Below are 22,367 nucleotides of genomic sequence, written 5' to 3' on the forward strand. Positions count from 1 at the left end.
TGTTGCCGCGTCTGGATTCACCAACTGTTTCTGGAATATTTTTCTATCTTCCTGTTTCTCTCTCCAACATTTCAAGTATGGATTTATTTCGAATTAGTAAATAAAAGATGGTATTATATAAAGCAAATACAGAATTTATTAAGTCAAACAGCGTATTTTCAAATTTTTTGGGTGTATTTGGCCTGTTTGGATTTATATTCTAATCAACAACCTTGGAGGCCTGGTCGAAATTTGAGAGTATGAAATCAGGTAAATTTGGACCGGGCATTTTTTTCATTTGTCAAACAGGATAGGACTTGGAAACCCCAATGGTATCAAATCCCTCTACTCAAGATAAGGTATGCTACGATCGGTGCAAATTCTAATGGCCTTTGGACTGAGCAATAATTTTTCCTAAAGTGGACTCAAATTTGATACGAAGTTGGGCCAAGCTGGGAAACTGTGGGCCTATTTACTTAAAAACTAGGACTAAACAGAAGGGTTATTATACAAATCAGTTTAATTTTTCGGTTTTTCAGTAAAAAAATAACTGAATCAAATCAAAAACCATAATTAAAAAAAAAATCAAACCGGAAAAAAATGTTGAATTATAACTTATAAGAAATAAAATAAAAAAAATAAATTAGAATTATATTCTTTAAATAATTTTAATTTTATTTATTATATAATATAACCAATAATTTAATCTTGGTAGAAGGTTTATTTAAACTCTTAAAGTTATATAATAAGTATTTCGTGATGCTGTTAAGGTCTAACTTTCTAAAAATTGTAAAGTAAAATTTTCAAATTTTTTAAAAATAAAATAAATAAGCTCTTTAATTGTATTAAAAATTAATTATAAATTTGTCTCTAATATAAATTTAATGAATGTCGTATACAAAAAAATTTTAATACAAAAGGTCGTCATTAGCAATTCTGCATATTTGATTTGCAATATTTTAGTGGAAATCTAAATTAATAAGTTGTTCTTTACTGAATAATCCAAGTCTATGTATTTATCATCTTTATTATATATAAAAAAAATGATTGAATTATAATTTGCTCTAATACAAATTGAGTTAAGGTCGTGCAAGAAGATCTTCTAGTGCATGATCTTAGTTGGAATTATATTAGACAAATTATAATTTAATTTTTTTTATTTTTTTTAAAATTAAATAATTTATTTATCCTCAAAATAGTAAAAGGATTTATTTGATATATTTTTAATATTTGAATGATTTATTGATTTTTTAAAAAATTTGAAGGGCATATTTGAATTTTAAAAATGGCTCATATTTTAAGAGTCAATAAACCTTTTTACTTTAATTTTTGAAATGTAAGCAATAAAAATAGGCTCTTTAAATGATTTTATACAATTTAATTATCATATGTCATCCATAATTTAATTTTCAACAATCATTAAAGTATACATTGAGCATTTAAAATTAATTATAAAGTGTTAATTTTTTTTTTATAAAAGTACTTTTACTGTTTATTTAATATTGAACTTGAAAACCAAAACTGCTATTAAAAAGAAATTATTTAAGATGCTACGGAAAAAAATAATTTAATAAAAAATTATTTCATTATTTTAAATTTTTTAATTAAAATTTATTTAATTTAAATTATTTTTTTAATATTCTCTAATTAATAAATTTTAAAAAATATTTTTCTCAAAGTACTAAATATACCGTTAGAAGTACATAATTAAAATAGGACATTATAGTTAATTTTAAATAATAGTATCATGAATATTTTAAGAAGTATAAATATTGTAAATATAATATAATCTGTATAACACCCAATATCCAACTCGTTTATTCAATAGAAGAGTACAGAAGGCTGAACGCAAACAAGTCCATAAGCTTAATATTACCAACACAGAGGAAAAGAAATGCCATAAGCTCCAAGAACTCCAGGAACTTGACATTTTTAGTTGGATTATAAGAAGGCGATAATTTTATTTACAGGGAATAAATTAAAGAAAAAGAATGAGAATTATTTTTAATATCCTTTAAAATATATTTAAGGAGAATTTTTCTCAATAGTCATCAAGAACTAATAATATACCTAATACATCAAGAGAACAAAATATTCTCTGGCACAAGTTCAAGGACATTTTTGAAGTTCTATACAAAATTGTTATTGGAAATAAATGAATGCTCTAGCTGCCTATATAAAGTTCCCAGACTCCTCCGGCAGCCACGGTGGTCCGAAGCTACATGAATGTTCTTGGGATCTAAGAAGACGTGCTAAATTGAAAAGCAATGGCCAGTCAGCTCAGATGAGATCTTCTGTTAAGTAGAGAATAAGAAGAATTTCAGTAGAATGATTACTGTATTCTTGCACGCTTCAAATGTGTTTGCTTCATCCAATCAAGGCATTCCTCTGCAGTTCCTGTGGGATGGGCAAGCTGCCATGCCAGCAATTTTTGTTGCTGCAAAAAGGGAATAAATTAGAATCAACAAGTTCTATAGTGGTTCTCCAAGTGTAGGAAAGAATGCCTTACCCACTCCCTAACAAGTGGTCCCCCAGATTTAAGCTGCAAAACACTCATAATCTCTTTACCATTGACCAATGGCTTTACATCCCAGATTTTTTCAAGACCTGTATTTTGAAAAATAAAAACATATTCACTATCAGAAAAAGGACATGCAAGAGAAGCTCCCAGTCAATCCTAAGGGTTCATACATGACAAGGAGCAACGCCAATAAAAGTGAAAAACATAGGAGGGCTTTTTTTTTGTCTCTAAGACTATGATTTAACGAAGCATAGATCTACACAGTAAACAAATAGTTTATCAAATCTTTTTCAACCTATTGTCAGAAGGATAAAATTACAGTTCATAGGAAATATGTAACTTTACAGAAAGGAATCGGTCCATACCTAGTTTAGTGATGGCATTCTCAACTGTCTTAAATAGTTCTATTCTCTTGTCAAGTTGATATTGCTTATCTAAAAAATCTTCAGTAGAGTCGATGTTGGCAGGATATATCATTGTAGATATCAACAAGGCAACTCGCCAAAAATCTTTGACATCTCGTAGTAGAAATCCTGAGTGGGTAAGGTTAGAATAAGAAGTTAGCCGAACCAAAGACCATAACCCACAATATGTTGAAGTAATCAAAATTTAATGACTAAACAGCCATTCAGATCAATTCATCGATTCATGCCATTTCAGTCCTAGTAACAGTAACATATTTTACTCTTGTTACAATTAACAGAGATTTTTTTTTTTTTTTCTAAATGTTGATGAGGGGAAATTTTGATGTAGTTATCAAATGGAGAAATAGGAAGCATTGAAAATTCTACTAGGAAAAAAAAATCAGCTACTAAAATAACAAATACCATGCTTGAAGGAACACATTATATAAGTAGGGGTATGGCAACTTTAGATGCATCCCCAACCACTAACCATTCAAATACGGGCCACACATTGCATCAGGAAGGCTTAAAATCTCAGCAAAATAACTCACATCTTGTGGTATCCACAGATAAGGTTTTATCATCAACTAATAGTTTTTAGATCTACTATGACAATTTTGACAAAGCTCATCTCATTTAAAGGCTCTCATATGACTATCTCCTTTGTACTGCATTGTTTTCTGTCAACCTTACAGTTTCAAAATCACAATCATCCTTCTATACTCAAATCAGGGCGAGAACCATTTCAGCTCATCTAAGTACCATAGATTTTGTATGCAGTAACAGTTTAGAATTGAAATTACTACATAAATATTGAGAAATCAGAACAGAGGTTGCCAATTTGTTATCGTTTTATTGTACTGAAATTCATCAGGCCTTGCCTAATGGCAATAGTCGTCAATAGACAAGAAAACTCAGAATCTTAGTGAAGTTCAAGACATTCTACACAGAACTTGGTACCTGCCAATACTCGGAGTTTCGATGAGAAAGGCACATCAATAAGTTCTGGTCCCCAGTCAACTTCAGCTGGCTGGGTGTCCTCGTTAGAAGTAAGCAAATCAAATAAGTTTAAGAATTTCTCTAATGACCTGTGTATCTTCATAACCTACAATAGGGAGGGAAAAAAAAAACGAAAGATTTAAGGTTTATTCAACAAGTCCTCAGAATGTTGTAATGATAAAACATTATGTGATGGAGACATGCAAGTTAGAAACAAAAGAGAGCAGATTAAAACTGACTGTTTCAGAATCGCTGGATTTTTGCTTGAGAGAGTCTTTGAAGATAAAGTTGACAACAGGAGCCTGCAACATGAGAACACTGGTTTAGCAAAAGCTGAAGATAAACTAAAACTCTTGGAAAGAGATGTATACGAATCAAGTAAAAAAATCAATGCCAAGATCTCAGTCAAGAAAATAACATATGACAAACACCAGAAAAGAGAATTTTAAGGCTCTAGTAAAATTCCTAGCAATTAAATAAAATTAAATTGTATGTTGAATGTCACCAACTCGGTCAGTATGCTTGGAAAGAATACAACTGTAGAGTGCTACCCTCCCAATTCCATTCCAAAGGGAGGGAGAGAACCACACTGGGTGAACAACAAATGGTGCAAAGAAGGCTAAATGTTTGCCAACCTAGTATGCAATAAATCAATGGGGACAACTTTCTATCATGCCTTCAGTGAAAAATTAAAATGAGTAGATGTACGTGTGTGGATGCAGCTAACGTTGGGGCGTCCTCTACTAACGACGCGCTACATCGGAGCCTGGGTGTAGTGAGAAATATGCAAGAGTGTAGAGCATTCACAGAAAGCGATGCGCCATGCCGGCACCCGGGTGTGGTGTTAGGTGAGCAAGAGTTCCCACATCATGGACGGGTGTGGGTAAAGAAGTTAGTCCATAGGACAAATAGTAGAACAGATAGTGGAACAGAATACAAAATAGACATAGAAAATAATAAAAGATATTATAGAAGGAGACCAATTAGGAAGAAACAGGATAGGAGGAGAATCAGGGTTGGTACTTGGAATATTGAATCCCTTATAGGAAAATTAATAGAGCTTATGGATACCTTGGAAAGGAGAAGGGTGAATATTGCTTGCATTCAGGAGACTAAATGGATAGGAGAGAAAAGCAAGGAAGTGGGTAATTCAAAGTACAAACTGTGGTTTACCGAAAAGGAGAGAAACAAGAATGGAGTGGGCATAATCATAGACAAGACATTGAAAGACGCTGTAATAGCTGTAAAAAGAATAGAAGATAGAAATATACTAGTAAAAATAGTAGTAGAAGGAAAAACAATAAATGTAGTTAGTGCTTATGCCCCACAAATAGAACTAGATAGTGAGAGTAAACAAAAGTTTTGAGAAGATATGGATGATTTAATGCAAAGCATACCAAATGAAGATAATATTTTCATTGGTAGAGATTTGAATGGACATGTAGGAAGTGATAAGCAAGGTTATGAGAATGTTCATAGAGGTTTTGGTTTTGGCAGTTGAAATAAGGAGGGAAAAAGTATCCTAGATATTGCTATGGCATACGACCTAATACTAGCAAATACCTACTTTATAAAAAGAGAGTCATATTTAGTGACTTTCAAAAGTGGGCAACATAGAAGCCAAATTGACTTCCTTTTAACCAGGAAGACAAATAGAGCTCTATGCAAGAATTGCAAGGTCGTTCCAGGAGAGGCTTTAACAAGTCAACATCGGTTAGTGGTCTTGAATGTCCAGTTTAAGAACAATTCAAGTAAGGTCAGAAGAAATAGTGTAGCTCGAACAAAATGTTGGGAGTTCAAAGAAGTAAAGCAAGTGAAGTTCAAAAATAAGTTTCTCGAGTTCGAAGCATGGAAGCTAGATATGGAGGTCAATGATATATGGATACAGATGGCATCAAAGATTAGAGAAGTAGCTAAAAAAGTACTCGGAGAGTCTAAAGGACATGGACCACCCTCAAAAGAAAGATGGTGGTGGAATGAAGAAGTACAAAAGACGGTGAAGAGAAAAAGAGAATGGTATAAGAAATTACCTAAATGTGATAATAATAAGGCATATGAACAGTACAAGATAGCAAAGAAAGAGGCAAAAAATGCAGTTAGTCAAGCAAGAGCACAGGCCTTTGAAAAGTTATATGAGAAACTTGGAACTAAAGAAGGAGAGAAAGATATTTATAGATTAGCAAGGAGGAGAGAAAGGAAATGTCAAGATTTCAATCAAGTTAGGTGCATTAAGGATAAAGAAGGAAAAGTGTTGGTGAAAGATGAGGACGTTAAAGAAAGATGGAGAAATTATTTTAATGATCTCTTTAATAATAGTCAAAATGGTAATAACGTAAATATAGACTATAGAACAATAGAAAATAATGTGAATTATACTAGAAGGATTAGATCTTTAGAAGTAAAGGAAGCACTTAAGAGAATGAAAGTGGGTAAAGCCTGTGGACCCGATGGAATACAAATTGAAGTGTGGAAGTGTTTAGGAGATATGGGAGTGGTATGGTTAACTAAATTATTTAATAAGATTCTGAACTCAAAGAAAATACCTGATGAATAGAGGAGGAGCATTTTAGTACATATTTTTAAAAATAAGGGAGATATACAGAGTTGCTCAAACAATAGGGGAATTAAACTCATGAGTCATACTATGAAGTTGTGGGAGAGAGTTGTGGAGCATTGACTTTGTCATGATACTTCTATCTCTCTCAATCAATTTGGCTTCATGCCCGGTCGTTCAACTATGGAAGCGATCTTTCTCATTAGAAACTTGATGGAGAAATATAGAGATGTGAAAAAAGATCTACACATGGTTTTTATTGATTTGGAGAAGGCTTATGATAGTGTTCCAAGAGATTGACGAAACATATACAAGAAAGTATTCCTTAGTGCATGATGTTTGCGGATGATATTGTTCTGATAGATGAGATGCGAGAATGAGTCAATAGAAAGCTAGAGCTCTGGAGAAGTACTCTAGAGTCAAAGGGCTTTAAGTTAAGTAGAACGAAGACAGAATACATGCATTGCAAGTTCAGTGAAGGCCAAACTGGTGATAGGGAATGAGTTATTTTGGATGGAATGGTACTGTCCCAAAGTAATCACTCTACATATCTCGGTTCAGTCATTCAAGTAGATGGGGGATGTGAGGAGGATGTTAGTCATAGGATTAAAGCCGTATGGTTAAAGTGGAGACGTGCCATGGGAGTTTTATGTGATCATAAGATTCCCAATAAATTGAAAGGAAAATTTTACTGTACAGCCATACGACCGGCTATGTTATATGATAGTGAGTATTGGCACAGAAGGAGTCGTATGCATCTAAGATAAAAGTTGCGGAGATGAGAATGTTAAGGTGGATGAGTGGTCTTACTAAACTAGATAAAGTCCGTAATGAGAGTATTAGAGAAAAGGTAGGAGTGGTGCCAATTGAGGATAAGTTGAGAGAGGGGAGATTAAGGTGATTTGGTCATGTGAAGCGTAGACATACGGAGGCTCCAGTTAGACAAGTAGAGCACATTAGGTTAGAGGATAGAAAGAAAAAAATGGGTAGACCTAAATTGACTTGGAGGAGACTAGTACAATATGATCTAGAAACATTACACATTTCTGAGGATTTAACCCAAAATCGTTTAGAGTGGAGAAAGCGAATCCATATAGCCGACCCCAAATTTTTTGGATAAAAACTTAGTTGAGTTGGTGTCTTGTAACTGGGTTGATATTAAGGGCTCAGGCTCTTTATTTCAATAGACTGAAATCCATGTTCAAAATAATTTTGCTAATAGGAGCTGATGGTTGCAGTCCATATATAGCAAGTCATCTAGGATATTGCCTTGCGATTGATTTTAAAATCCTGTCAATAGGTTGCTAGGGGGCGTGCTCCAGCCATTGTGGCGTAGTGACATATACTAGAATTAATAATATTTTATTTTTGCAACAAAGGCCTAATCACCCACAAAAGGAAAAAAGCCTTTGTGCATTTTTTCAATTTTGACCAAACCCTTTTACATTTTGTCAATTTTAACAAATGGTCAAAACTATAATTTATTGCTAATTGGAAAAAAAAAAATTGCTAACAGGAGCTGAAGAGTACAGTCCAAAAATACCAAGTCTCTTTACAACGTGATAATTGCTAAGGGTCTACCCTTTTATTTATTTAATTTTTCCATCAATCCAAAATTCTTCCAATAAATTTATTTTGGCATCAAACAAAGCTGAATGGTGAGAAAGGATCCATATAACTAGCTCCAAGTAGTTTTCCAATAAATTTATTTTGGCATCAAACGAAGCTGAATGGTGAGAAAGGATCCATATAACTAGCTCCAAGTAGTTTGGGACTAAGGCTTGCTTGTGAAATTTACTTTGACAGCACCATAAATTATTGCAATAGACCACACAATAAATAAACCATTAAATGATGGGTCCTGTAAAAATAATCATGTTGCCAATTTCAATGAATCAGGCACAATGCTCGTGTAAGACAAAAAATATCCAAAACTAAAAAAACAAGAACAAAACAAACACACAAGATGCAGAAAAGAAACAAGGACTGTACCGTTTTACCCTTCTCATCCTTGCACGTAATATTTCTGAATGGGAGAAATAAAGCCGCATACAAAGACAGTCTCCTTTGTTCAACCTAAAATTCAAATGTCACAGGATCCATAACTCAGTATCATAGACAAGACATAAAAACATAATGAAAAGAATGAAATGGCAATTACTATTAGATAATGCTAACATGAGAAGGTAAAAGTAAAGGGGGAAAAAAGAAAGAAAGAGAAATAATTCATGGCTGTCACTCACAGTGAAGACGGAACACCCAATTAATTGAATAAGGTTCCATGATGCATCCAAGTACGCAATACATAGCCTATAAAGGGTAAAGGGATCCCATGAGTATGAGAAATAAAAACATTCCTATAATATAAGGTTGCTCTATATGCAAGGAAATTCTCCAAGCCCAACAATAATGATGCTAAAAGACTTGCAGAATTGTGTAAGCAGTTTATCATGATCTCGTGAAAAGATGTGCCTTCTACCTGTTATCATACTAACATTATATCAAATAAAATTAAAAATAAATAAATAAAAAAAGGGGAAAACATCATGCTGATGAATGTCTTTGTTAAAAAATCTAATTTGAATTCTGATACTACTTTGATCTTAAACTTCAGTTTTCCAAACTTTGCAGCAAAATTATTTTCCATAGAAACATATATAAGACTTGATGATCAATGATATTATAGATCGAATTATACTTGTGGCATCCTTCTGACACTGCTGGCTCAACCTTAGGAGGAAGACCAAAGACAACCCAGAATAATGTCAAATCAGCAATGCATGTCATAGCTTTAACAGGTTGATTGCCAGAGATCATGAGATCAATCTGCAGAGCGAAGCAGCAAGAAGGTAAATAATAAACAACTATTCTCATAGTGCACATAGGACATGGGAAAATCCTTCACAAGCAAGTTAATTTGTCTTGCCAGAAATAAAATAACATTTTGAAAAACTTGCTTAACATACTTCAGTTCCAATGCGCTCTTTGCTAACTTTTGCTGCAAGGGCACTTGTCACATCATCACAAGCAGCGGCCACTTTGAGTTCTTCGTCTAGTATGAATCCAAACCTTGCACCTAAAAAACCACAAATGAGCCTTATATGATACAAAAGATTGGGGGTTGGAAGGGAAGCAAGATAAAAGCTATAAGTGAAGATGCATAAAATGTTCCATTGGCAAAATCATGCCATGACAGCTGACCATGCATACCAAAAATTTGTTTGAGCTGTATCTAAGCCCATTCAGGCGATCAGCATTATATACATGCGTTCAATGTTTTCAGATATCAATTTATTGCTCAAATGTGTATGGTAATTGCAGAGCAATGACCATTCACATATTGAATTGGATGTTAATTCAGAACTTCTGTTGTAACAAGTTGGTAATTATTTGAAGTGGATGCTTGGAAAGTCTACAAATTACAACATGTTCACCTATGTAAGAACCAACATAAGTATTCTTTTCCTATTAATTATATTTTGAGTTTCATTGGCTTAACTAGACAAGGTTCCCATGATTTATTTTTTACTTTAACAGAATATGGAATCCGAAAAATGACTTAAATCTAAAGAAAAATTCTTTTTTTTTTTTTTGGGGGACAAATAAGAATATGAGACACAGCAAATGATATTAAAAATACAAAATAGAAATGCAAATAAAAACAAGGTATTTTTGATACCGAGTTATTTTCAATAATGCTGAGCTAGAAAATTATATGTATTTTCCAAAACCATGGACATTCAACTTTCATCAAAAGGCAAAAGCAAACCCCCAAAAAAAAAGGGTGCCTGGCATAATAAAGGAAAATCTAAATTTGTACCAAATCGAATAGCTCGAAGAACTCGAAGTGGATCATCCAAAAAAGTAGCCTTTGGAGGTAAAGGAGTCACTATTTTTCCAGTTTTCAGATCTTCAATACCTGCAGCAAAATAAATAGAAGACAATATAAGTGACAAACCTTTATGCGAAATGACAAATTTGCATGTGCACTAAAAAGAATATAGCAAATAAAAACTAAGCCAACCTCTTCCAGTAAGGTCTTCTACCGAACTGGTATTGATATTATAGAACAAGCTGACGAAAAGAAGAAATAATTTTAATATGATAGGTTAGTTCAATAAAAGACATATAGTTATCATGAAAAGCATGTGAAGAGCTTAAATCAATTAAATTGTTTCCAGCGGAAGATACCTGTTAATAGTTAAATCCCTTCTAAAAGCATCCTCTTTTGCTGTGCCAAATTTCTGCAGTAGAAAAGGAGTTGACCAAACTATTGATAAACTCAAAGTAGATTAAATAAGTAAATATACATCCTAGATACAGTGAATGGTAATAGACGAAAATCAAAGTAAACGTTCAACTAAATGGTCATAGAAGAAAATTAACATCAACTATTGATTAATTGGAATTTCACAATGATAAAAGAAATTTGACACATACTCGTGTAGTTAAATGGGTAAATCAGAAAAGGTACAATGCACGGCTCTAAACGACCTTCCCAATTTTCTTTTATTCTCTTTTCTTTTTCCCTTTCACACTAGCAACCCCACAGTTTAGAAACATTACCCTCTGGTTTAAAAAAATTAGGGTCAGCTACTTGAGGTGTGAAATAAGTTCATAGAGGACTACCTCTGGTGTCCACCATGCAAGTTGTTTCAAACATATGGCATTACTATAGGGTAGTGATCAGAAAGTTTTGAACTGAAGAGGACTGTATAACTTCCCTAAATTGCAGAAGCTGTTGAAATCTACGTCTTCTAGTTACTAGGGTCTAAATAGGGACACTTTTATGGTGCTAATGTAGTCCTTTCCCCAATTTTATCAGGTACATTTCAAAATGTACATGATCACGCAACTAAAAAAAAATGTTGTAAGAGGATTATATAACAATATAAGGAAAACAATGAATGATAAGAACCTTTTTTATTAATTACTAATTCTTATCAGATCCCTAAAGCAACCCAAATAAAAAATATGCAACCACTAAAGTATAGAATTTTTAAGAACTTCTTAACACATAGAACATGCTCCAGGGACACAGGATTAGCAAACTAGTAGACAAGTATATGCTATTTTATCATATACCATTGTGGGAATGCGACTGCCATCACTATAGTCTTCACTCCTTAAGTTTACAAAATCAATCCATAAATCAAAAAGGCGCATCCTTGCAGTTTCTAAGTGTTTGGACTGGTCAGGATTCCTGAAAGTGTAGAACTACATTAGACAAAGGTCATGTAACAATAACACACAGCAAAGCTTAGAAAGCTAAAGGTAGAATGCGTTCTGTTAGTCTCCAAAGAAGTCTAAGCACCATCGCATGAAAATGAAAGAAAGCATATGGATTTGCAATTGCTGTAGTTAAGAAATCTTCAAAACTCAAAATGGCTTTGTATGCTTAAATGTGAGAAAATGAAGTGACAAGCCATTCACGCTCAACTGACAACAACTAGTATATTAGCCCAAAAGCCAGCACTGCCACCACTATGCTAGCATATCCTTGACTACAAGTTTACCAGCTCAACAGCTCTCAAGTCCACTGTCCAGCATATGCTTAACTAACTAGTATTAACTTCAAGAAATTGCCATGCATAGGTAGGAGGCTGCTAAGCTCATCTCAAGTGCCAATAGGCTGCTATAAGGACAGGCTTCTAAATATTTTGATCAATGTCTGCCCTCTTTCAATTTTTTTTAATATGAATAGGAGTCCGTTAAAGAATGTCATCTCATGCTATAAGAGAAAAGATCCATATCATTATAAGTCTTCAAAGCAATGTTTCACAATTTCACAAGTTTTATTTCAGTTCATGCTATTCCACACATTTTCAATCTATTTCATTCCAAATATAAGCAAACAGAAGTGTGAATAGGCTAATTATAATTAACTTAATCAGTTGATTATGACATGAAAGGCAGATGGAAGGTAAAAGAAATACACAAATTTTCAGGTAAATAGACCCCATCAATGTTTTCTTAAATTTCCAAATAGAATCAGCTGTTAAATAAAATCAACAAAGAAATATTTTTTATTACCAGAATTGAGGAGAGATGGATTCCATACCGTGGAATAATACAAAGCCCCTGTGCCTCTTCCCCAGTAGATAACAAGTATTCTCTGACCTTATCAACAAATTCACTGCCCAACATATTGTCAATAGCAATATCGATGTCATAACAGTCCTTGCCGAGAAGCTGCAATGAGAAAATAACCATATTAACAAAGAGTGTATACACAGATAAAATATCATACACAACTCCTTCTAGAGAGACAGAAAAAGTTTCCAGGTTACAATAGACAAGACAACGCTCACTCTCCGACAAAAAACAAGAAGAAAAAAAATGCCATTCCAGTATTTAACACCAGAAACTTCTTCATCAATTGCCCCCAACATGCTTAACTCACATAACCAGAAGAGCCCAACATCCTCTCGTCCCTTAAAATTCTCTCTGCTTTTGTAACTATGGACTTTAATCAAACAAATGATGGGCCTCTTTCCTGCAAAATTCTAATAACCACAAACTCCTACTTCAATAGTAGACCGAATTTAGAGCAGAAAAATTTCAACCAGAGCACATGAAACCAATCGACCGACATTTATCATATAATTACATGACTGACCTTGTCGCGAACCCAACCGCCTGCGACACGGAGCTCGGTTTGGAGATTGAAGTGGAGGAGAGTGTTGAGAAGTCGATCGAATATCTTTTTCTCAATCTCCGTCAGTTCAATCTTGTCCTTTACTTGAAAACGAACCACTGCTTCTAGTGACGATGTCCCCATCGCTCTGCAGCGACAGCGACGAAGAATAAGGTGGCCTGGAGCTCTGGTTCCGGTTGGGAACTGAAAGTTTCGAAACGTGAAGGTTCTAATGCTGCTGCTGCTGCTGCTGCTACGGCGGAGAATTGGAGAGAGAAGAAGGCGAAAAGGTTCGATCTTTATAGCCGAATTCAAGTATGGCCTCATGGTCTTCTTGTCTACATAGCGGACGCTTTTGAGGAGTTAAGCTGCATCCCGAACTTGTGGCTTCAAGCCCGGTTCGGACCGGAGTGAACCGGCTAAATTATGAGGTAAATTACATTTACAGATTGACTAATTTTAAATTTAAAAGAAATAATTAAGTTGATTAATTGTAAATTAAATTACATTTATAGATAGATTGACTAAATTATGAGGCAATGCCATGAGATTAGGAAAAGCCAAAAAGGCAATTCTATGAAATCAAAAACTTTACATGAATTGCTCATTTTATTTGATTCTTCAAATATGTATTTCAATTTATATTTCTATCAATACTGATGAAGATTTTGTACTTTCGGCTTTATGTTTATAAAACTATTTTTATGTCTCATTTACATAATCGAATAATAGAGTATTTACCCTAAATAAACTACTCTGCATTAAAATTATATAATTGATTCTAATCATAGGGTTTTTATCCTGGTATTCCAGGTGACAAAAATCAAAACTCCAAATTGAAGAAGCAAAACTTACATGAGGCAAAACTTAAAAGAGTTACCAAAGATTGAGTTAAATAAACAATGGCAAGAAGAAGGAAGAAAGATGATGAAGACGAGCAAAGAGTGAAGGATCTAATCTACCATGTGTTCATTTAACCTAGGAACTAGCTTAATTATAAGTCATAGGTATTTTTATGTTATTTTAATTGAAGTTTGGATATTTTTTCTTATAAAATATGATTGAGGTATTTTTCATGTCATATGCCTTACGTTCAAGTATCATGGGTGTAATTTATTTAAATTATGGTCTTTTTGTTGACGTGTGTCAATTGTAGGGGTGAGTATTCGGTTCGAACCGAACCGAACTGAATTAAACTATAAAAATTGAATTTTAAATTTTAGAAATCGAATCGAACCGAACCAAAATGGGTAAAAAATCGAATGGAATCGAACCACTTTATTTCAGTTCGATTCGGTTTAAATCGATCAGTTTTGATTTTGCTTGATTTTTTAATTTAGACTTAATTTTTAAGTTATTTGGTTTAATTTTGACTTTGATTTGAACCTAATAATCATTAATCAATAAAATTAAACAATTAATATATATATATATATAATTAAATATAATTCATAAATTTTTCATAAAAATAAATCAATTCAGTTCGATTTGATTCGATTTGAATATATAAATTACTATTTGATTCGATTCGGTTTAACCGATTTTTTTATCTTCAAAACCGAACCGAACCAAAATAACCAAAATTTTTATAATGCAAAACCGAACCGAACAGATTGAATTTTAAAACCGAATTGATTGAACCTAATTAACTTGGTTCGGTTTGATTTTTCAGTTTGAACCGAATTCTGCTCAGCCCTAGTCAATTGGGGGTGTGTGAGTTTAATTTTAGTTCTAGTTTTGGTTTGAATATGTTTAAGAACTGAAATTAAACCAAATAATGGCATGATTATGATTTGATTTTTTGATATTTTGATTTGCTTTTTATTCTTTAGATAAAATTGATTCAAGTTTCGATTCTTGAAATAATTCTATATAATCATTATTATGGAGTCACAACAAATTTATCATTTATGATTTAGTTAGTTGTTAACACACAATACATTATATTAATATAGTTTTTTAGTTATTTTTTAACTATACACCTAAAAGAATTTAATTGTTTATTTTTTTTTTCAAATTGCATACATAGATGGATTGAATTTTAATTTGTTCACGTTTCATTTGTCTAAATTGTGAAAATTAAAATTTTACAAAAATTTAATTTAATTGATTTATTTTTGAATAATTTTCATATTTAGAATGAAATAATTATTTGTTTTTTAATTTAAAAAAATTATTTTAAAAAATAAAAATCAAACATAATTGTTGATTTGCATTCTTAGTGTATTGCTTTTCAAAACTTCAAAGTGGCATTAGATTGTATGTATGTATGTATGTTGTATTATATATGTGGATGACTACTTGATATTATGTATGATATGAGGATTCAGGTAGACTTTCCAAATTAGAATGGTTATATTATTATGTATGCATATATAGCTGAGTTAGGTTCTCATATTTATGATGACATTGGATGTTTATGGATATTGGGATGAGTTAAGCTCCCCCTATTATGGATCATGTATGTGCTTATATATGTGTTGAATTCCTTATTGCCTTGTGCATTTAGTTGAGGATGAGTTAAGCTCCTCCTGTATGAAGGGGTGAGCATTCGGTCGGTTCGGTTCCGAACAGAAATAACCGATAACCGAAAATCTCATAAATTGTAAACCGAACCGAACCGTTTATTGGAGAAAAACTGAATCAAACCGAACCAATTATTATCGGTTCGGTTCGGTTCGGTTAATGAAAAACCGAAATTTCAATTTTTTTTCAAATGCCAAACGGACCTGCTTGACCTGTAAATTGCACATTTGCATTTGTTCACACTTCATGGTATACAATTCATATAAAATTAACTGTGTAGCATCAAATAAACAATCAATTTAATAAAATGTCACTATGCCAAATAAACCATAAAATAAATAAAAGTATAAAACCACTAAACCAAATAATAATCCAAGCATCAAATGCCAAACCATAAAACAAAACATAATTGAAATAAAAGCTAAAATAACCATAACCATACTCTAAATACAATCCAGTTCAGTTATTATTAAAATCCATAAAACAACATAATAATAAAATACCAAATCTCCAACAAGATAAAAGCTAAATACAGTCCATATTAAAATCCATCAAATAACAACAGAATTAAACATAATATTAAAATCCATCAAATCTCCAATAATTTGATTTTGAGCAGTCCAACCAAATCCAAAAACATCCTCAAATGAAGAGGCAACAGGCAATAGCTTTGGGAACCTACACAAACAAAATAATAAAAAAAAAGACAATTGATATATAATAATTAATGAAAGCATAAAATAATGTAAAACTTTAAACAATCAAACTTACATCTAAGAGTTAAGGGTAGGGGTTGAACAACTTGATCCCCCTAATTGAGTTAGGCCAACACTTGGCAGTACTGAAAATTGAATTATATAAGGGGAAAAAAAATCAATCCATATTGAAATAAAAATATTAAAAGATAAAAATTATCTAAATACATGTATTTATTACATACCCTCTTCAAACTTTTCAAGTTCCTCTAAATCTTCCTCAACATTTATTGGACAATTTGAGGAACGTGTCCAATCTTGTGCACATATCAAAGCTTCCACAATTCTGGGAGTTAAAGAACTCCTAAAGGGATCTAGTACTCTCCCACCAGTACTAAAAGCATTCTCTGATGCAACAGTTGAAACTGGGACTGCCAATATATCTCTTGCCATTTTTCCAAGGATGGGAAATCTCTCAGAATTGATTTTCCACCATTTTAAGAGATCAAAATCTTCCTTGTCCTCTTGAATTGCCTCATTGAGATACACTTCCAACTCTGTTTTTGAATCTAAACCTCCATTTTTTTCTAACTTTTGCTTCTTGTAGTGATGCTTCAAGTACAATTTGGGCTTTAGATTTATTATACTACCACTACCACTTGAGAGCTGTGAGCTAGTGTTATCACTTATTTGCTCACAATCAGTTTGATACATTTTCTTATACTCATTAAATAAGTCAATCAAAGATGACTTCACCTTCTGGAACAACTGCTCACCCTTTTCTTCACCATGCATTTGGCAAAATTGAAACTCCATATATTCAAACTTATCACGAGGGTCAAGAACAGTAGCAAAATAAATCAATTTATTCATTTTATCTATATCCCCCCAGTACTTATCAAATTTTTTCTTCATTCTGTCCCCCATATTTTTCACCTCAACATTAGTACTATTCACCCATTGATTTAAAATAAAAGCCAAGTCACTTATCTCACCAAAAAACATGTTAGATGTGATATATCGAGAACCAGAAATACGCAAAGTAAGCTCATAAAAATGAGATAACATTTCAGCCATTTTCCTACATTCAGACCAATCATGAAAATCAGGCTCTCCATTCTCTCCCAATTCAAGCCTAAACATAGGTTCTTGTGACTCATACCTCTCGAACACCCTTTCATATTTTTGAGCTATATTCAACATCAAGTAAGTTGAATTCCACCTAGTTGGCACATCTAAACACAAAGAAGACTTGCCATCAATTTTTTCATATTCAACACACTCCTTAAACTTTTTCAACCTAGCTGAAGAACTCCTAATGTATCTCACTGCATTCCTTACTTTCAGCACTGACTCACCAACATCTTTTAAGCCATCCATGACAACCAAATTAACTATGTGTGCCATACACCTCATATGAAGGTAATCAGAATTAGAAACAGTGACACCCCAATTTGTAAGCTTTTTTTTCAAATAAGAAATGGCTATATCATTTGAACTAGCATTGTCAACTGTAATGGTGAATATCTTATCTAGCCCCCACTCTAGCAAACAAGTTTCAATAGCTCTACCAATTGCATCACCTTTATGACTTGTAATAGGACAAAAATTAATGATTTTCTTATGTAACTTCCAATCATTATCAATGAAATGAGCAGTGATACACATATAATTAATCCGTTGTAATGATGTCCATGTATCCGTAGTAAGACTCACCCTTTGACAATTTCTCTTCAAAAAAGACTTCAATTTTGACCTCTCCTCAACATACACTAAATAACAATCTCGTGAAATAGTTCAACGAGAGGAAATCTTAAACTTGGGACATATAGCTCTCATAAATTTTCGAAATCCCTCACCTTCTACAAATTTAAATGTCAACTCATCAATGATAATCATGGAAACAAGAGCCTCCCTAATTGCATTTTCATCATATTTCCAAGTAGTAAGTGTGCCTACTTCACCCTCTACATTGTTTGAATTTGGTTGCAAATCCAATAGTGCTTGCCTAGTCTCAATGGCATATGGATGCTTTTTGCAAGTATTCATATGATTCCTAAGTGCAGTGGTTCCATTTCTCTTAGGATCACAACAAAATTCTTTATTACAATAATTACACTTGCCTTTGGTGTCACCATTATCAGTTTTAAACTTGGTGAAGTGATCCCAAACTGTAGACCTTGGCATGACTGGCTTTCTTTTCACTTTTGATTTTGAACTTGTTGCAGTTTTTTGTTCACTTTGAGTGGAATCAGTTGTATTTGTTGGATCATTTTGCCCGCTAGAACTAGAATCCATGTTCAGCTGCTACAAGAGTACACAAATAATTAACATTAGAACTCTAATCAATATTATTGTGGAGCACAAGCTACCATAGAAAGAGCAATTTCAATTCACATTAATAATATAAATTATTAGTATATTGAAACCTCAGTGCGATTTTTAAGTTTTCTAAACCTCGGAAGTAGAAGATAACTGTTGTATTCAAGCTAAGAAATTAAATGCTAGATAATGAATACAGCATACTAAAATGATCTCTTTGATGAATATAATAAAAATATGTTCTCTCTATGAGAACCAACAAGAGAGGACACTGGTAATCTCTACGTAACAAACAAAATTATACAATTTTTATGTCCAGTTCTCTCTCTTTCATCATTATATATCAAAAGAATAAGAAACATTTAAAACAAAAAATAACTTAAAAGCCCAAGCGATATGAGGGAGAAAGGCTATAATTGCTCCACTAGTACGCCAGGCACATTCATGTGGGGGAACCCAAATCCCCACATGAAATTACTTCATAGGTCACTTCTAGGCTCTAGCTTCCAATTACAATATGAATCAACCACAGCAAAGCCATTTCCACTGCACCGAGAATTATTAAAGCTCTAAGAGATCATAGAGGGGCAAGATTTAAAAAAAAAAGTGCATTCATAATTTTAAACAATCATTTTATTTTTACCAAATTTAATGATTTGGCTCCTGGTTGAAAAGCTGGAGAAGGTAAGAAAATAAGAAATATTGTAATAATTTTAGCAAGTAAACTAAAATTGGGGAAAAAAAGGGAGAGAAATTGTTGAATCAAATAAACAATAAAAATCAATATTGTCATGTTTTCAAAAACAAAAAGGTTATTGGTAACTATATCTTACTGATTCAATTTATCAATTTCAGTCAACTAGCTAAAATTGTAAAAATTTTCCCAAATCCATCTTTGCTAAAACTGAAAGAATTGGCCAAAATTAAGCATGCCCCATAAAGGTTAGGGATTTTTTAATCATTTGACCAAAAAGATGAAAAATAAAGGAATATAATAACAGGAAGATTTCAGGAGTGCTAATTCAAAACATGTACCTTCGGAGGATTCTGATAAGAATCATTGTTGTTTTGCACAGCATCATTTCTTTTTGGGGACGTGATTTTTGCAGTAGCATTTTTGCTGTATACATTTTTCTCAACTATAATGTTCGTACTGGAACCAGCAATTATTTTTAAGGTTGGTCAAAACAACATTTAATACATATTTATGTATATTTGCAATTGTATTTTATAAAACTATATGAATGAAGACATTTTCACCAGGCCAGAGGAGTCGTATCACCCCTCAATCCTCTTGCTCCATCAATGGTCGTACTGATCTAGTCCTAATTGGATATGAGTTTTAGGTCTTCGCACATTCTCAACATGATTATGGGTTTTTATTTGTAGATTAAATTTAATCTAATTATATAACAAAATCAATTAGATGAAGATAATTTACATAGAGGTTACTCAAGTTGACCGAGAGACTAAATATAGATTGAATGAAGATTGAATGAAGATTAAACGAAAAACCACCAAATTAAATAGATAACGAATGCTCACCTCGAATGAAGATTGAAGAAGATGCACACCTGACACCACACACAAGGAAGAAGAGAGACAAAGAGGAAGCTTGGGATTTTAGTTTTAGGAGGTTGAGCGGCGGCAAACTGTAGTAGGCAAATGGAAAGAAAGGTTAGGGTTAGGGATTTTAGTTTTAGTTTTAGGTTCTGACGTATATTATGGGTCAATGGTGTGAAAGGGTTGGGCTTAAATCAATAAAGGCCTGTGTTGATTTCGGTTTTATTGGGTTCTTCGGTTATAACCGATAATCGAACTGAAATAACCGATAACCGAAAAATTTTAAAAGTATTAACCGAACCGAACCGGTTAAACCGATTAACCGAACCAAACCACTAATTTCGGTTCGGTTAATCGGTTTAACCCGTAAACTGCTCACCCCTAACTGTATGTGTGTATTGCCATGCATAGATCGGATGGTTGCCAAAAATAGTTAATTTCAACATTTTTAAAGTTTATGTACCTTAAATAAACCAATGTTAATGCTGCAAAACAAAAATTTTCAGAATTTCCTTATTTTGACGATTTATAAATATATATTATTTATTTTGTTTTGTTATGTACGTTTGTTTTTAAATTTATTCTGCTCTCCTTAGATCTTTTTTAAATATAAGATTTTAATTATTTATATTTGTATTTTTCTTTTCTTACGAGAAGATTATACTATACTCATCTTAGAGTAATTTTTATAATTTATCCCTTAATTTTATCCTGTGTTTTACTTATGTCCTTTAACTTTAATTTGTTATTAAATAAATTTTTAAACTTAAATTTTGTTTCACAAAAAATTCCTCTAACATGCAATAGCATGTTTCATATTAAAAAAATCCCTCTAAGCTACGACGTCTATAAGTTTCAGCATTTTATAGTAAATGATAAATCTCTCCCTTTTTAGAAATCAGATTATTGTGATGGCATTAGTATTTTTGTGATAGGTCTAGATAATGGTTGAAATGTTTTTTTTTTTTAATGTGAGATGAAATGAGATAAAATGGTAATTTCATTATTTTTTAGTAATTTCATTATTTTTTAACTTGAAAAACCTACTATAGTAGGTCAGAAGAATTTTTGTAAAATAAAATTAAAGTTCAGAGATTTTTTAGTAATAAATTAAAATTAAGGAATAAAAGAAAAAATATGAGATAAAATTTAAGGACATATTATAAAAATTACCCACTCATCTTATGATTCTTATTGATAAATTGCCAAATTTTATATATATATATAAAAAAAAATCTGTAAATGGCTTAGCCTGACCTGATCTAATAACTAAAGGCCTGTATCACTTATCTGATAGATTCAAGTTAGAGTCTCCACTCTCTCAAATTCTGACTAAAAAAAATCATCTTTAAATTTTTTTAATTCACATAACTATTTTTTTTAATTCTTTAATATCTTTAAATTAGGGCAACAACTCTTTTAAAAATTGAATTTAATTTAATTTTTCAAAAAATTCCTTTTGATGTAATCTTTTTAAAATATGAGAGTCAGTTATTTTTTTTGCTAATACAATTAGTTGCGATCTAAACTTTAGAATTTAAAATTTCATAACTTTACATTATGTTTGGAATGAATGAATTTTACAAAAATTTGTGAAATTTTTTTCCAAATCTAAATTTTTGTGTTTGGAATGAAAAAAAGAAAAAGATTTCAATTCTATAATTTAAATTTTACAAAATTGAATATAACTATCACAAATTCTATTAAGAAAGGTGAAATTTCTAAATAAATTACGTGAAATTTACAAAAAAAAAAAAATGATTAAACTACCCATATCACAAAACCCCTTTTTTTCCTCAATCTTCAAATCACCGTAAACTCTCTCCCTCTCTCTATTTCCCTGTCTCTCTCCCCTTCTTGAGATGCATGATGCAATTTGAGTAATGGCTATCGTATATGACAATTATATAGAAAGGGCATCTTGATTTTTTCACAGGGATGCCATTCGCCACCTCCATTTATCTATGTAGATTCTGATTTTTTTTATACGACATATTGATGCTTTTTTTTAATCTTAGGAAATAAGTCATGAGAAAAAAAAATGAGTTATTGATAAATGCTATTTTGTCGTTTTAAACTATTTAATTTACATAATGATAGATATTATTTTAAGGGTAATAATATATAAAATAAAAGTATATTATGTATTTTAATTAAAAAAAAAAAG

At 32.1% G+C, this 22,367-nt stretch overlaps 1 protein-coding gene across 1 annotated transcript; it reads right to left on the reverse strand.

Moving 5' to 3' along the window:
* Positions 1–1,957: 1,957 nt before the first annotated feature.
* Positions 1,958–13,439, reverse strand: LOC110647541 (tRNA nucleotidyltransferase cca2). The gene is made up of 16 exons (XM_021801434.2): positions 13,077–13,439; positions 12,519–12,649; positions 11,543–11,660; positions 10,649–10,701; positions 10,482–10,531; positions 10,278–10,376; positions 9,424–9,533; positions 9,156–9,283; positions 8,701–8,767; positions 8,450–8,533; positions 4,143–4,205; positions 3,865–4,009; positions 2,866–3,033; positions 2,489–2,586; positions 2,316–2,416; positions 1,958–2,231 (listed from the first exon to the last, which is right to left on the reverse strand). The coding sequence occupies exons 1-16, from the start codon at positions 13,419–13,421 to the stop codon at positions 2,219–2,221; spliced, it is 1,773 nt and encodes a 590-aa protein (XP_021657126.2). The 5' UTR covers positions 13,422–13,439; the 3' UTR covers positions 1,958–2,218.
* Between the last annotated feature and the right edge of the window lie 8,928 nt (positions 13,440–22,367).

Source organism: Hevea brasiliensis, chromosome 12, assembly GCF_030052815.1.
Source record: "Hevea brasiliensis isolate MT/VB/25A 57/8 chromosome 12, ASM3005281v1, whole genome shotgun sequence".
NCBI classification, from domain to species: Eukaryota; Viridiplantae; Streptophyta; class Magnoliopsida; order Malpighiales; family Euphorbiaceae; genus Hevea; species Hevea brasiliensis.

Coding starts and splice junctions, on each gene's coding strand:
- LOC110647541 (XM_021801434.2), bottom strand. CDS start 13,421: ATGAGGCCATACTTGAATTCGGCTATAAAGATCGAACCTTTTCGCCTT. Junction 4,206..8,449: donor AGGATGAGAAGGGTAAAACG/GTACAGTCCTTG, acceptor CTCATGTTGCAG/GCTCCTGTTGTCAACTTTAT. Junction 2,587..2,865: donor GAATGCCATCACTAAACTAG/GTATGGACCGAT, acceptor TTCAAAATACAG/GTCTTGAAAAAATCTGGGAT.